The following is a 17,717-nucleotide window of genomic DNA, read 5'->3' as shown; positions in this document are numbered from 1 at the left end:
TTTTGTGAATGAAAATACACCAATTAAAAACATACACATTGCAGAAAAAGGACAGCTGAGCAATAATGTGTATTTAAATGATTAAAGATATCATACAGACACCCATCTAAAATAAACGCTACTTTTACTATAAATCCTACACGTCCCTTTAAACAAAAACATACAAATAACATTGTACATGTCGAGTCGTATAGAGAAAATAGTTGAATTGATCCAACCTCAACTAGAATGATATAACATGCAAACTGGCATAACAAAAACCATTCCAGAAACCACAAGTAGTACATGATTAACATAAATTCCCCGTGGAAACAAAATTTCTTAGCATACTAAATATAAAAACATGATCATGATACAGAATATAAAAGAATGAGTACATACATGCAAATCCCCGTGGAAATAATTTTGTTAGCATACCAGATATAAAAACAAGATCGTGACACAGAATATTAAGAATGAGTCTATCTATCTAAGTATCTTCTCCCGGTTCGGAGGTTGATTGCAACATCTCTCCATTTCACCCTATCTTCTGCCATTCTGGTGCACTCTTGCAGTTTTAGTCCACTCCAGTTCTTGACATTCTCTTCCCAGTTGATTCTGGGTCTTCCTCTCAGTCTACTTCCTTCCACTCTTCCTTCCAAAAAACTTCCTTTACGAGGCTTTGGTGCCTTTTAACATGACCAAAGTATTGATTTATTTTTCCTTAACTAATCCTACTAGTGCATTTTGTTTACACCCTGGCATGTGCAAAATCTCATTGTTGGTTTTCATTCATTTCCAGGATATTTTCATCATTTTTCTGTAAATCCACATTTCAAAAGATGTTATTCTATTATCCATGGCCTTGCTAAAAAATGAGTGCATACAGGAAAACCTCGTGGAAACACAAACTCTTAGCGTACTAGATATAAAAACATGACCCTGACACAGAATATATAAGAATGAGTACAAACATAAAAACCTCGTGGAAACAAACATTCTTAATTACTAGATATAAAAACATGACCATGACACAGAATATAAAGAATGAGTACATACAGTACATGCAAATCCCCGTGGTAAAAAAAATGTCTTAGCATACATACTAGATATAAAAACATGACCATGACACAGAATATCAAAAAACGATGTAAATACATGTAGAATCAAGGAACACAACGTTTTTTTAAATTAAAGGTTATGACTTGAAAAACAAAATGTTCAAAAGTTAGAATTTTCTTAACATATATATATATATATATTGTATAGACCTTATCTAACATTTACGCAAGCAGAACATCGCACACTTGTTTTTCACGAAGTCTCTATTCTGTGTACATGTGTATCTTCAAAAGATTAATCCATAACCATTAAAAGATCGACTAACAACATGGTCATCCACAACGAACTTTATTCTATTTTTACTCGAAGTCAATAGCCATTTGATGTATTTCCTCTCTTGACATTTAGGAGCTAGATTGTGATAGAGTTGGGCACTTCGCGTGGATGAAGCCAAAGATACTTCTCTTCTCTTGTCTCATTCCGTTTGTCGATTATGTCTCCAATGCGTTTGAGTTCAGCTCGGAATCTAGGAGAGAGAATGAGAGAGAGAGAGAGAGAGAGAGGGAGATAGAGAGAGAGATGGAGAGGGAGAGGGGAAAGGGGTGGGGGAAATAGAATATACATTAATGGATACATATTTTTACTCTATTGGCTCAATGTGAAGGCAACCCTGATGATAAGTAATTTGTTTTTTATTAGATCAGAACAATGTAAGTAGCCGATCAGCAAAAGTCTTTAGCCAAATCTGTTTAAAAATAGAAAAGCTTTACATTTTTGTAGTTGCGATCAATAAAAACAGGAATTAGCAGCTCTGTGACGGTTCTAGGACAATTACCCCCTGGGCAATCATCCGCCGGAAAGTTACCCCCGGACAGTTACCCCCCCCCCCCCCCCGGAGAATTACCCCCCCCCCCCCCGAGAACAATAACCCCCGAGGACAATTATCCCCCTTAATTTAGTGAACAAGCAGGAATAACAAAGGAGGAGACATTTTCAAAATGATAACAAATTAGAACTAGAAACGATTGAACGTACTGTATGCCGGCACCTCGCCGCCGAATATTACACAAATAGTGAATGATCATGAGTGCAATGGTAGAAGATTCTGCACATCTCGTCTTTCACCAAATCTTAAAGCTTATCTGCCATAGTTTACAGGAGGGATTAGAGCGCCCTGCAAGGTTACTAGACATGTGGCTATCTCATCAACTCAGCTCTCAGTTAACATAAGAAAAAGAGGATCATGGGGGACCAATGGTCACCGATTAGGCATTGTTTGTTATATAGAGGGCGCAAGAAGCTACAAGTAGTGCAGTGGGCCTTTAAATTGCAGAAAGCTCTGAAACTTACTTCTTTAAGGCCTTTTGATAGGTAGCACCATGCATGTACTGCACCTCAAAGTCTCCCAGAGGCTTGCTGCCTCGAGTGCTGAGTAGCTTCATGAATGCCATGATGTCTAGGGTCTGTTCCTTGTTGGGCAGCTGCTCAATGATGTCGGCCTCCGTGAGAGGAGTCTTGAGAAATAAAGAAAATATTAATATTCAAAAGTGGTTGTGTAACAATAAAAATAATAACAACATCAACAGCAATGATGACTTTAATAACAATAATAATGTATTTTGATTATGATAACATACAATGATAATCATTAACGATAATAACAATAATAATCATAATGATAAAATATTGATAATACTTAAAGAAATAATCATAATAATCAATAACAATACAAAATTGTAATAATAATTAAAATAACAATGATAATGATAACAATAATAATAATAATAACAAACATTATCATTAAAATAATCATCATCATCATAATAAAAGTAGTAATAATGATAATGATAATCATAATAATAATGGAAATCCAAGTGCCATACTGTTTAGTTTGGGACCCACACCAAAATGAAATATACACATGTAATAAAACACAAGTCTAAAATGCGTGAGTCTGATTGGCTGAAGGTCAAGTTACGTAATTTAAGTTTCATAGTTGCTTATTTATGGGGTAAATTTAAAGGATTGCATCCGCCAATGGCCAATCTATGGGGAAACAATAATCTCGCTAGTCAAATTTCGCTACTATATACTTATTAGTAAGAGATTGTCGCAACAAATTTCTGGTCATATATTTTATGAGAGCACAACATCGCTATGTTGGCGAGAGAGTAAAGTCCCCAATGTATGGATTTTGCTTATGGCTCCGAATAGTCTACGGAGGACATACGTGTATGATCGAATCTCTTTGATAGTCTCATTGGATAACGCCCCCTATCGTCAGAGTCCAGCAGCCTAACATGTTAGCCTACTGATGACTTTTACCAATTTTTTTTTGTTTATTAAAACGAAAAGCACATCCATCCCGACGGACACTAGCTCTTTCATGGAAACCCTCATGTCCCATTGACTTTTGAAAGTTCAAACACCGTAATTTGGTCAAAATAGCTCGCTAGCTCGCCATTGCCTATATAAAACATGTGAAACAAGTCGAACTTTGGACGCAATTTGATCCATTTTTTCCATTTAGTATAGGCAAGCATTTTGCCGAGGTAAGCGAAAACATGAATATTCATGATCGCCATGGGCTATTTGATTATTTAGAGAGGGATGCAATTGTGCACCACACCAAACTCCCCTACTTTAAGTCAGGTATTTCATTGTATTATGTAGTTTGGTAGGTTTATTTTAATAACTGTGTAATTATCAGATATCAATGATAGTTTAAAGATATGGAAAATGTTCTTGTATTTTATATTTAGCAAAGCAATCTCACATACAAATCCACTACCAAGTGTCGTCTTATCCGCCGATTGCCGTCTGCTATATACGTCTAGCGAGCGAAAATGAGACAACCGGAGCAATATGGTTAAACAATACAAAAATAACTTCGCGTCGCGTTTTATAGCCGCAAATTAGCCGCATTTATCATTTCAAAGTGTATATTATTGTTATCTTGGGAGATAAATTTCCCAATGGACTTGATATGCGCACTCGATCGTTGTCCCATCTCGATCTTACCTTATCTTGCGGTGGGGATCCATTCATCCAGAGAGGGTAGGCCGGGGGAAAACCATAGTTATTATACTGGCCGAAGTTCGCTGCAGCATGAGCAGCGCTAAAGATGAAGATACAATCCGTAACAACGGTGGTGATCTCTTCTGCGGTTTTAAAATGGCCATCATTAGGAAGTCCCTAGGAGAGAGAGAGAGAGAGAGAGAGAAAGAGAAAAATTGGTATCAGCGAATGTATTGATCAATCAATGGACAAAGGTATGCGATAGGTCCATAGATAAAAACGTTTCTACTAGTATAAACAAGACATTAGGCATAATTCCCATAAGCGTTTTTATTTCATTTTTTAGTATTTTTTATTTGTCAAATACAGGTCTAAAAAATCTTTTAAAAAAACTCTGAATCTCATTCGCATGTTTCAAATCAAACCTTAGCTAGTAATATTTGGGCTACCCGTATCAACACTTTCGAAAAATCAACATATTAAGGCAATATTAATTAATTGCCTTGTGTATCACCTATCGAAATGACTATTAAGTATTACGTAACCCGAACATGATTTCATCTGGATGTACAATAGGGTATTGAAATGGCCATTGAGTTGATTTTTGATAATAGTTGGGATCGTGTTTCTTACAATAATATTCATGAAATATCGTCTCTAATCTATTTTAAATGAGCAATGTTATAAAGCCTAGATCACAAATACTATTACGAACTGCTACGAACGCCGTACGAACGATTTTCAGACAATGGAAATTCGGAAAGACAATTCACAACCGGAAGGTCGTGGGTTCGAACCCCGGCCGCGTCATACCAAAAGACGTTAAAAGATGGGAGTTGTTGCTACCTTGTTTGGCGTTCAACAATAATAAATAATCTGGCGCTGCTCAGTGGCTGCCGGGCTCACGATCAATTGGGCAAAAAGAATTTCCGTTTCGGTTTAATAAAATTTGGAGTGGACTATTATTATTATTATTAATTAAATTAAAAACAGGGAGCTTTGTGACCGTAGCTTAAACTGGCATTTTGCCTACAACGCTACCACTTCTTAATTTTTTTTCTTCAATTGCGCCATCTTTCAGCGAAGGCATACATAGAGCTATTTCCGGTTCCCGTACCCAAGCATAATTACCACGCGCGCGCATCATCAGTTGGTGATTGTGGGGCATGGCTGTCATCGGGACATTGTAAGTAGCAGATGGCGGTATATGTAAATCTAAAGTAGTGTCAGTAAAATAATACCATGCCTTTAAAGCTTGTTTGCCCCATTTCATGATATTATTTCTGAGAGTCATTATAGCCCCATTTTCATTTCTGAAAACAAGATCCGTCTGTTGTAGCGCACGGTTAGGCTCAATACTCATTGAACAATATCAATGAGTTCTAATACGGAACCTAACAAAATTATATTCATAAGCTAACTGCTATTGAACGTGCACATTTTGAGATATTTTTTATTTATACTTTGAAATTGTAACGTTGCTACCGACTTCTGCTTTAACAAATCAATGTTTTCAAGGACTCAGCATAACACCGATACTTAATTTGTCTCGTACATTTTTGCTGCTTTTAAAGTGAAATCCTATTTTCTATCCCCATGTTTGTTATTAAGCCTTAATTGTATGAGCCGCTACTCAGAGCTCGAGCGGCTACAGAGAAAAATGCGACGCGGCGCTCTAAAAATGAAGTGATATAAGTCATATTAATCCTCAAAAGAGTGGTATTTCAACCCTGCCACTTAAGGAGTATGGAGTACCTTCATGTAACCTATGACCTCTCCCTCAAATTTGGGCTTGGTCCCCATGAACCGGATCCATTCCTGCAATTCATGGTCGGCAGCTATCTTCCCGGGAACATCTAAGAGGTAAACAAACACGCATGAGAAAATAACAATGCAGCGATACGGTCTCATTTTATCTGCTATATTGTTAGAATACATCTTAAGACACACAGAACTTTTTAATATCTTATTTATCATGCCAACGTAAACATGTATACGGTACATGAACATTTTATCTCCAGCTGCAACTGAGTTTACTATTCGGCTGCGGCAATTAAGATATTTTAGAGGTTCCGTGGTCTAGTAGATTTGTCACTGGACTGTGAATCACATGATAAACGGTTCGGGTCCCCATTCGCGGCACTAACACTTTTTGACAATACATTCAATTGTCTCTTCCCACCAAGGAGATAATGGGTATCTGTGGTGATCGCCGTAAGCCAATTTGCCTGTTTTTGCCATTCTCCTTTTGTTAAGGAGTAAAATGATCGACTCTTAGATAAATCAGTATAGTTGACGTTGAAAGCTTTTAATCTTTGAGGTCCGTCCGATATCATAAAGGGTGGCCAAACGATTCAAACGAGCCGATGAAATCTCGGAGGGATGCTCATTGGCTGCTAATTTATCATCAATTGTTGAAGTCTGAATAAGAACAGGGATTTCCAATGCATTTTACTTATTAACGATAGGGGATGCATTAGGGAACGATTTATCGTCATAGACGAGAGAGAACATTTATTGATTCACCTGTAATATAGAAATTATTTGTCCGTTGGTTAAGAATAACAAGGATCATGCCACAACACAATTAAACAAAACAAAGACGTACGGGTGCAATGACGAATGTTCACTATGTGATTATTATTTTATTTTTTTTAAATACAAAAAAAAGGTTTTAAGAAAGTTATAAATCCAATTTGTGTCAGACGAAAATACGGGAAAAGGAAATTGATTGATTCCATAAACTGAATAGTACTCTATAGCGTATGAGTGAACGAAATATTTATATCTATTATTGTTTGATTCACATCACAGCTCCCCGCTCCCTCCCACACATACACTATCGCCTCACAGTAGAACATTGGCCACAATCAAAACACTGAATCTCGCCCGACACTTGCGTGGTACACACAAATGTAATCCAGGGCCCCTTCTTATATAGAGTTGCAATTGATCCAAATCAATCGCAATTTGTCCTCCAGTCAATCGCAAGTTTGCAGTCTTCTGTCTCTAAAGTACAAAGTTGCGATTGATATCAACTCTTTATTAAGATGGGGCCCAGATCTGTTTAAATTAAATCAGTCATCCAACGGGTGCGTTAGATCGTTCCTGATGGAACGATCTAATTTCCTCTCCTCTGAATTAAGAGAGTACGATCACGAATTCTTTTAAAAACTCAACCTAAGGCAATTTCGATGGCCTTTTTGTTTTTAAATCTGCGAGCTATACAATGACATAATCTGTTTATGATTACTATTAGAGGTAGAGTATTAAAATCTCCCTTGACTTGATTTCTAAGAAGCGTTCGCGATTGTGGTTACTGTACCGTAATGGTGGTCCACAACTTCCTTGACGTAGTCGTATATTGCTTCGCGTAGGAGCAAGGCGTCATCACGGTAATGGTAGTTCGGTAGCACTTCAGGGTCAGAGACGCCCCTTACAAGAAGGTCAGTCGGAAGGGAGCCCTCTACGTCGAATCGCCATGTAGAGAAGGTGCGTTTGATGATATCTGCCATACCGACGGCGCCAATGGTCATATTTAAGTCGGTGAATTCGCCCGCTGCAAGCAAAGGCGTCATACCTTTGCTATAAAATGAATGATTTTGAATAAAACATATGGTAAAAACATGCTTTGGGGAGTTCATAGTTGATTTCTTAAAATTATTTGTAGTCTTTTGTTATATACTTATAGTAACGAATTGTTATTATTGTGATCATTATTCCCATTATCGTTATCCTTATCATTATTATTTGATTGATAATATCATTATCATCAATAGTATAATGATTATATTGTTGTTAATATCATTAACAATAAACTGCAATGCTCAACATATAAAAGAGCCTTACTAGTTGATGGCGAGGAGGTACAAGAAGTGAGGAGCAAGAAGACGGAAGATGGGATGAGATGGAGACAGGGAACGATGCGTTGCTATGACGATGATTTCACCAATAAGATGCGTGAATCCAAGATGGGATCCCGACTCATGGATGGCAGCCTCGCCCAAGTTGAAGTAACACTTGGCCAAGAGCCACGTGTACTCGGGATCAGTCGGGTAGAACACCTGCAATAAAGCAAAATTCAAGGAATGAACAAATGCGTCGATTCGTCCTCTTTTTTTTAAAGGGGGTGGGGGACGCATTAAAGGGAAAGTCCACAATGATGTTATCTTGGTTTAATAAAAGCAGGAAATATGAGATAATTACACCAGTGAAAGTTTGAGTAATATCCGATTTTTAAAAAATAGGAGAGTTATGAATTTTTGAAGTTGTCATCAGTGAAACAAAATTGACAACACTTTGTGAGCTCCTCTCCAAAGTGCTCTGTACAGAAAATGTCATAAACTTTCATTTTGTTAGTTATTGATAACGGAATATTTAGGAATAATGTATGACTGAATTTTTTTTTAGTACAAAGCAAATTGGATTGGGAGCTCGCAAAGATACATCACAGAGTTGCCATCACCATGACAACATCACCATCATCACTATTTTTATGATCGTCACCATTATCATTATCGCCATCCATGTCCTCACCACCATCACTACCATCATCATCATCATCATCACCATCATCTTGAAAGCCACCATCCTCATCATCACCATCATCATCACCACCAACACCATCGTCGTCAGCATCATCATCATCATCATCGTCATCATCGTCATCATCATCATCATCATCATCATCATCATCACTATCAATATTTACCGGATTGTTTGGAGCTGGGTCTTGATTCAACTGAATAGCGACCGGCATCAAATATTTGTCTTTGTTGACGAAGAAAAGCGCAATGGGTGCAGGGATCTGACGGAAGCAAGTAAAGCTTCAAATATCATTGACAAAAAATTCTCTCTCTCTCTCTCTTTGTCTTCAGAAATATGCATTGCTTCGAATAAACCAATCTTCATTTGATATGAGATAAGAATCGTTGAATTAAATGTATAAAGCATTCACTTCTCGTACCATACATGTACGTACTAATATGAAATGTTTCTCGTCTAGGAAACTTTCAATTCTATGGCGTAGGCTTTTTTGACGTATTTTTTTCCTTGATTCATTTTTAATGAATTCGAAACTTCTCGAAGGGATTTCTTAATTACGCCTATTCAGTCAATTGCTGCTAACCTTTCTTTTTAATGAATTTTATAGCAATATTTTTTAATAAAAGAATTCGATCTATGAATGATATTTTCTGTAAAATTGTTTATATAGATACAAACAAAAAATAGATACATTAATATATAAATACAATAAAATTAATAAATAAACAAATATTACATCGGCGAATATTTTGAAAAGACCTGTCCAGTAACAACAAGAAGGGACTAATTCATACCTTTCGCCCATCTGTACAAGGCAAGTCCTTGAGGAGCTTGAGATCGATGATGAAAAGACGCTTCTTCTTGATGGCTTCCGACACATTTAGGCCTTCGAGAAGAGGTTCAACGTCCTTCTCGTCCACGGCGAAACTGAGAGGAGGGAAAAGGACTGATAAACTCCAATTTGTTCTATTCTTCGTATTTCAATTGCCTACAATTAGTATGGTATTATCTTGTAGAAGTCCATCGAGTTCAACTGAAGGTTTTAAACATCTTTTTGTTGTGTGTGTGTGTGTGTGTGCGTGTGCGTGTGTGTATGCGCGTGTGCGCGCGCGTGTGTGTGTGTGTTGTGTGTGTGATTGTGTTTACCAAAAATAGCTACGCATGAATGGTTTGTTTGGTTTGATGTTAACATTACATGGGCGTGTGCAGGATTTTAGGATAAGGAGGGTGGGAGGGGTGAAGCATGATGTTGTGGGTCTTAGTACAGCTATTAATAGGGACTTTTAGATTTGCACGTCTACAGCTTTGACTGCAACGTGTGACGCCATTTTAAGGCACTGCGCATGCGTCACGTCGTCTCAGTAGGCGATCGAGAATGCTTCAACCTTGATTTTCCTAAATCTAGTACGGTACTAGTATGTCGCGTGCGCATAAAATATACAGTTCCTCAGGTAGACAAAGGAACATCAATCCCTTCCCTGCTATTATGTAAAAATGTGTAGAACAGGTGCCACATGCATATTATAATAGCAGTGAAGGGATGTTCTTTTGTCTGTCATGTTCATAGTGTTACTTCCTGCATGCATGTTTATCATCTAAGATTTCTAATTGTAGTCAACATGGGCAGTTGAATACGTTGACACGCATGATCAGTCGGCGCTTGTCGTGTTCTCGTCCACTCAATCTAAAAGTCCCTAATGCAAGTGGGGTGAGCTCAGCGGCTAATGGCGGGGGTCAAGGGGCATAACCCCCATAAGCTCCTGGGTTTCCAGCGTTTTAAGGACCCGGAAACACCTCTACTCACATAATTATTCTCCAACTTTTCAGAAAAGTTTTGCCCCAAATGAAGAAAAAAAAGATGGTAAAAGAGGTTATACTCGCGTGTGATATGTGATACCTGTAATATGGCGGAATACTCAGATCCATTAATAGAGAGTTTGTTAGGAATACATGATCACATGATCATGTTATGCTTATGTGAATGAACAATTGGCGAAAAGCTTGAATAAATCTTTAATTTGAATGACGAAAATATATGATTGATATCATAGTGCGTGCATGACAAAATCACTGGCATACACTGCTTATTCGTGTTTTTCATTAAAAAAATGAAAAACAAGAAGAAAGCAGTTAAAAAAGATAGATTTTATATAAAGACTGAAATGTTAAATACATTGACTCTAAAGAATAAATGCAGACTTACTTGGGCGGTATCTTGGTGCAAAGTCGGATCATAGCAGGGTTGCATCCTGTTAGTCTCTGATTACCGAACTCCTTATCTGACTTCCAGTTTTCCATCACCTTTTATACAAATTTTAAAAAACTCAATAAATTAGATTAAAAAGTGTGTTATTATGCATATCTATCAACAAATACGTCAAAAGGCAAATAAAGGGACATTATCGATTTGATTTATGTGAAAGTAGTGATTTTACTAACACCAGGGTCCAGGGCAGGCGCGCCGGAAGCAGTTTGGGATTTGGGGGGGGGGCAAACATTCCAGGGGCTCACCTTCCAGGGGCAGTGACGTAATGAGAAAAAAAGTTCGGAAGGGGGGGGGGGCAGACGAAAAAAATCTGCATCACCACCAGTCTTACACGTTACATGCAGGTCCCGTGGAACGTTTTTCAAAATGTAGTATTAACGATCACGTAGAGCGTGAATTGGCGTGGGGTCCAGGGAATGAGCCTCGGCAGGGGGTCAAGGGGTTGAGCCCCCGGAAGCTCAGGTTTTTTTAAAGGTATTTACCTACGGTTAAATGAGCATCCGGGGCCCTCTTTAAGGCTATTGACGTGCTCCAGGGAGGGGGAGAGCCCCCAGAAACTCAGAGGTTTTAATATTTAAGTACGGTTGGATGAGCATCCAGGGGGCCGCCTTAGGGCCCTTGGTGGGGTCCAGAGGGAAGAGCCCCCGAAAGCTCGGGGGTTTTAGGTATTTAATTACGGTCAGATGAGCATCCAGGGGGCCGCCTTAGGGCTCTTGGTGGGGTCCAGGGGGCACTGAGCCCCCGGAAGCTCATGGGTTTTAGGTATTTAATTACGGTCAGATGAGCATCTAGGGGGCCCGCCTAAGGGACCTTGGTGGGGTCCAGGGGGCAGAGCCCCTGGAAGTTTAGGGTTTTTAGGTATTTAATTACGGTCAGATGAGTATATAGGGGCCTGCCTAAGGGACCTTGGTGGGGTCCACGGGGCAGAGCCCCTGGAAGCTCAGGGGTTTTAGGTATTTAATAACGGTCATATGAGCATCCAGGGGCTCGCCTTAGAGACCTTGGTGGGGTCTAGGTGGCAGAACCCCTGGAAGCTCGGGGTTTTTAGGTATTTAATTCCGGTCAGATGAGCATCCAGGGGCCGGCCTTAGGGATCTTGGTAGGTCCAGGGGGCAGAGCCCCCGGAAGCTCAGGGGTTTTAGGTATTTAATTACGGTTAGATGAGCATCCAGGGGCCCGCCTTAGAGCCCTTGGTAGGGTCTAGGGGGCATAGCCCCTGAAAGCTCGGGGGTTTAAGGTATTTAATTACGGTCAGATGAGTACCAGGAAAACGCCTTAGGGCTCTTGGAGGGGTTCGGGGGCGGAGTCCCCGTAAGCTCTGTGCTTTTAGGCATTTAGTTACGGTCAGATGAGCATTTTTTAATACCTTATTTGTGACATTGGCAGGTCACTTATTTCTTTCTCTCCGTCTTTCTTTCTTTTTCTCTTTAACATACTTTTTCAGAAAGTGAGGGGGAGGGGGCTCGAGCCCAGCCACTTTGCAGACCATGACATAAAGGCTTTTAAATAAGCGTATTTTTCGCCCGACCGTAATTTGGGAATCTCTTATTTTCCAACAAACGCATGAAAAGGTATGATTTACCAAAAAATAGAGAAAAAATACCGGAAGATCATGTCATAACAGCAACATTTGTAAATCACTGGTATCGAATAAGAAATACACCACCCCCCCCCCCCCCCCATCAGTACAACAGCGTTCAGGGGCTCATGTCTTCTCACCCTAACAACAACAAAACAGACACGCTTTCTCATTCTCGCACAATATGTCCACGATATGCGCGTATCGTTAATGTAAAGCCCTCCATTGATAAATACCGTATAGGTGGCATGCGCAGTGTTTATGACTCTATGTGAACTTTTCTTTTCTTTGAATGGAATTGTATATGTGATTTTATTCAGGTTTTTTTTAATTATTGTTATGTTCTTTTGGGTTAAAAATACAAAGAATGTTTACTCCTGTACTGCTTTTTTAATTTTTTTATAGATGGGGGGGGGGGGGGGGCAAAAATGCGTTTTGCCCCCCTGCCCCCCCCCCCCACTTCCGGCGCCTATTGTCCAGGGTCTCTCTAGCGTAGGCAGATTTCTAATATGGAAAGGGGGGAGTTCTGAACACGTATAAACAGAACTTGCTCCTGACAAAGAAAGTACGACTGCACTTGAGCTAAAATGTGTACCATTATGATCATGATTGAGGGGGAGGGGGAGGGGGGGGGGGGAGGAGTTCTACCCGGGTGCAATATAGTGGCCTATTTCGTCAGTTGTAATGGCTTAATAGTCTATTAAGACCATGCCGATGGTTTTCATGTTTACTATGGTTACCCCCACTCTCAACTTCATCTACCCACGGACCTTATACCATCATCCTGCACTGAACAAGTGATAGATATACCCTCACACACATCCACAAACCCAAACGCACATACAACCCCCCACGCCCACCTACATGCAGGCGCGTACGCAGGGGTGGGGGGGGGGTGGTTTTTGGGTTAAACCCCCCTTGATTTTTTTATGTGTATGTTTTTTTGTATGTTTTTTCGGAAACCCCCCCCCCCTTTTGAGAAAAAAATTATACCAATGGCTGACCTAAAAAAGGTGACCTTACCCCCCCCCCCCCCCCCGCTTATTCAGCGGCTGGCGGAATCGTTGCGAAAATTTGGGAGCCGATTTGAACACCCCCCCCCCCCTTTAAAAATCCTGCGTACACCACTGCCTACATGCACATAATATATATGTACATACGCAATCTCCCAAAAATGCGAATGACAGTAACTAAAACCAGTCGAGTCCAGTTGGAAACCATTTTCACGCGGGCCATCTTCAGGGCGTAACCTACAGGCTAAGGGCATATGGAAACGTTGTATCATCCGGTCAATCTGACTTGCGTGCTTAGAAAAAATAAGCATTTTTCCATGAAGTATTCTAAAAGTGCGTTTCTTTCCAGCATTGGTTGCCCGGAAGTCACTTAGGTAACCTTTCAAAAAATATAAAAAAGTATAAAAAGTACAAAAAAATATGTGGCGCTTACTGTGTACTTCGGAAAAAACATATTATTCCAGCACAATGTTGTCTCTGGTGCGCTGGAGAAGGGTTTTGATTGGTTGTATATTGTCGACGGAATTTACCCATTCACATAATTGCACTACCTGCCCGATGAAGCCAGTGGCCCGTGACCCCTGCACTCAACACTGTGTGGGAGTTAGTTTGTGGGCAACCTCTGTTATGAGACAAATCCAAGCAAAAGTTTCCAAATTATGGGTGTGCTGCGCAAGGTACCCCTGAACAAATTCGAAAATGGACATTGACATGTAACATGGCTTTGAAGTATGCTGGCTATGTTAAACAAAATATGTACTATATTAGCACAACTCCGAAAAAAGAAAATCCTCTATATTAATAACACTTACACTTGGTTTCGGGAAGTGCGGGGGTTTGTAAACGTTCTCCAGATCTTCTAAGGACTTCCATCTCTCTGATGTAAATCCTATCAGTTTGTGCTCAAGCTTAAGTCTCATTCCTAATGCTTTGAGATCAAACTGCGATTGCGTCAACAAGAAAGAGAAAAGAAAGGAGAGGGGAAAAAGGTGTCAAATACACGTATCCCTAATATCACACGTACGTATAATATATGTTCTGAAACAATGTATGTTAATGTATTATTGTTTTAAAGAGAATGTAAAGCGCATACAGAATTCTCCGAAATATTATGCGCTATATATAATTCTAAGCACTTTCCATTATTATTATTATTATCATTTGGTATTATTATAATTATTTTTATTTTGTTTTATTATTATTATTATTATTATTATTATTATTATTATTATTATATTTTTTGTAGCCCTTTATAGGGCAGTTGATGACGCATTTCACCGATAACGGGTGTTATAAATCATCAAGAAGGGACATCCCTTTAAGGTCCAACATGTCTTACTAATGGGCGCGCTCTTCAGCTGCTCCAAAAAGAACCGTCCGTAATAAAAAAAAATTAAAAAACGTCATAATATATTCCAAATTTGACAGAAAGCTTTCATTTTGCGTCTTTCACTATTGGTTCTCAGTCGGACACCAAATGTCGCTGCTGTCTCATTCCATAAATATTTACAAAAACATAGCTATTTCGTAGTAATGCCAACTCCGTCGTATAACGGAATTCATGTCCATGGAAACAAACGAGTTTTTATGTCTTTTTACCCTATTAGTAACGTACACAGACGGCTCCAACAGTTGTTGATTCCGAAGTAAAAATATAATGCTAAAAACGGTGCCGCCGACTGATTTTTTGAAAATAAGTTTCCGAAGTACCCAATGTATATGTCTTAGGGGCTCATTAGTGCTTTTACTATGCATTTTAGAACACATGTTTTGCCTAAAAATGTTCGTTTGGTGTAGAAAACCTACCATGAACAAAACAGTGCAATATGGTATAGGTTAAGACCCACAGAAAATCGTTATATTGCGTTGTAATCATTATTATTATTGTTATCATTATCATTACAATCAATCTTGTCTCTTATTACCTGGTCACTGAAGGAGAACATTTCGTCCTTAGGAAGACTGGCCATCTGAAACACAAAAATAGAAAGACGAAATATTGAGCGAATTGAATTTGCCCTTATTAAAAAAAAAACTCATCATAAATTATCCTGATCATTATCCTGATCATGAGATATAAATTAATCAAACTTTTTCTGCGTTAAGAAGGTATCTCAGATTTCAGAAGGCTATAACTTTTTACTTGAAAATGTTGAAGATAAATATTATGTAGCAAAGTTGTAGAGTTTTTTTATCACATTTGTTATAATATCACATTTATTTGGTATATTAGTGTTCTCTGCCTGTATTTTTGGTATGTAAATATATGTTCACGTAAATTTAGCATTCTATTTTGTTCCTACGTTAATGACAAGTGTTTTATATTCACATATGATTCAATAAGCTTCCCAGCGATGCCAAAATCAACATATTCCGACCAAAAGAAAAGCCAATATAAGAGCAAGCAAAGGGAGGAGATTTAGGGAAGGCCCCAGAGCTTTTGTGCACTGAGCATTGTTTCAAAAAGGTGCTAGACTAATCAGAGACAAATATTGATTGGACTTCCTGAGTATGCTGTCCCCTGAGCATGTATTATCTTTTTCCTATTGTCAGGGGCGTCGCTAGACCTTTTTCAGTGGGAGGGGGGGGGGATGTAGAGGCCAACGATAACCGACAAAACTAGCGACCAATTACAGACAAAATTAAATGTCCAATATCAACAAATTTAACCCTATAAACCCGGGGCCGAAGGCTAAATTGTTTTTCCTATGGACTATCTAGTACTTGCGTATGCGCAAATGGTCATTTTCCTCGACGACATAAATATACGAATTATTTCGTCAACTTAGTCAGCATCATAGCTGATATATCTTAATGCAGGCGCGGAGCTAGGATCTTATTTTAGGGAGGGCGGTAGTGAGCAAGCGAATCACTTAAAGAGCGCTCATTAGGGGGTGTGGGTGATAGGCCTCTAAATTATTAGGAAAAGAAAACGATTTATTGTACCTTTCCCGACTGTTAATCCTTGTCTAAATGAAGTTTCCCCCCCCTCCCGCGCGAAGGCGCGAAAGCTTTGACGTTTCATTAAATTATTTTGAAAAGAAGACGATTTGCTGTACAGTTCTCTACTGTTAATCCTTGTCTGAATTCAGTTTCTCCTCCAGTTTTGGCGTTTCATATAGAGAAAGTAGACGATTCGTTGAACCGTGCTCGACTCTAAATCCTTGGCGTTTCATGTAAGAAGACTCTTAATAAGCCCTATTTAGGGTACTGTTTTTTACTCTTAATTCATATCTGAATTCAGTTGTTCCCCCTTCCGCGCGAAGCGCGGAGGTTTTGACGTTTCCTTAAATTATAAGAGAAAGTAGACGATTCGTTGAACCGTGCTCGACTCTTAAATCATTGTCTGAATAATGCATCCCCTCCCGCGCGAAGCGCGGAAGTTTTGACGTTTCATTTAGTTATTAGAGAAAGAAGACGATTCGTTGTACCGTTTTCGAATCTTAATAAGCCCTTATTATTATCTGAATTCAGTTTCCCCCTTTAGCGCGAAGCGCGGAAGCTTTGACGTTTCCTTAAAATATTAGAGAAAGAAGACGATTCGTTGTCTCGATTCGTCTAAATGAAGTTTTCCCCATCCGCGTAAAGCGCGAATTGTTTTTTGGGGCGTTTCATCACAATTAGAGAAAGGAAGACGATCGTCGTACCATTGTTGAGTCTTAAACCTTGTTTGAATTTAGTTTCCCCGAAAATTTTAAACCTCTGACTTCTTTAGCTGATATTATAGGAAAGTGAAACTTCGAGAAAGCACAAGTATTGTAGTTGTAGCACTCTCGAAATTGTTACAGCGGATAAAAAGGCACAGTTCCTGGGAAAAAAAAATTGTCTGCCGACCGACAATATACATGTTACCGACTACAAACTTTTGCATTAAAATAGTACACGAGGATCGAGCACGAATACCGACACAGCTGACCCGACATAGCAACATATTTACCCGTGTCTTTCTTGCTCCCTCGACGAGACGACTCCACCCAACAACCCCCTTCTCTCTTTTACTCCCACTCCTCCTCTCTCAGACTCTTACCTCTCCTCTCTCTCCTCTCTTAATTAACCCCCGTTTCTTTTGTTTCCCTTTTACTCTTTTTTCTTCTTTTTTCCCTTTTCTTTCTTTTCCTTTCTTTCCTCCCCTTCCTCTTTCCTTTCTTTTCCTTTCTTTCTTCTCTTTTCCTTTTCTTTTTGCTTTTCTTTCCCTTTTCCTCTCTTTTTTCCCTTCCCCCTTTTCTCTTTTTCCCCGACAGCAGCGCAATTTTAC

General features: G+C 39.2%; 1 protein-coding gene across 1 annotated transcript; it reads right to left on the bottom strand.

Annotated features, from left to right (window-relative positions):
• Positions 1-698: 698 nt before the first annotated feature.
• Positions 699-15,434, bottom strand: LOC583803 (allene oxide synthase-lipoxygenase protein). The gene is made up of 11 exons (XM_030987066.1): positions 15,388-15,434; positions 14,275-14,403; positions 10,808-10,905; positions 9,399-9,531; positions 8,771-8,866; positions 7,909-8,123; positions 7,385-7,644; positions 5,815-5,915; positions 4,063-4,236; positions 2,392-2,555; positions 699-1,567 (listed from the first exon to the last, which is right to left on the bottom strand). Exons 1-11 carry the CDS (start codon positions 15,430-15,432, stop codon positions 1,453-1,455), a joined length of 1,530 nt encoding a protein of 509 aa, XP_030842926.1. The 5' UTR covers positions 15,433-15,434; the 3' UTR covers positions 699-1,452.
• Between the last annotated feature and the right edge of the window lie 2,283 nt (positions 15,435-17,717).

Source organism: Strongylocentrotus purpuratus, unplaced genomic scaffold, assembly GCF_000002235.5.
Source record: "Strongylocentrotus purpuratus isolate Spur 01 unplaced genomic scaffold, Spur_5.0 spur5_scaffold_16, whole genome shotgun sequence".
NCBI lineage: Eukaryota > Metazoa > Echinodermata > Echinoidea > Camarodonta > Strongylocentrotidae > Strongylocentrotus > Strongylocentrotus purpuratus.
The sequence above is the reverse complement of the archived record's forward strand: the minus strand, read 5'-3'. Positions and strand labels throughout refer to the sequence as shown.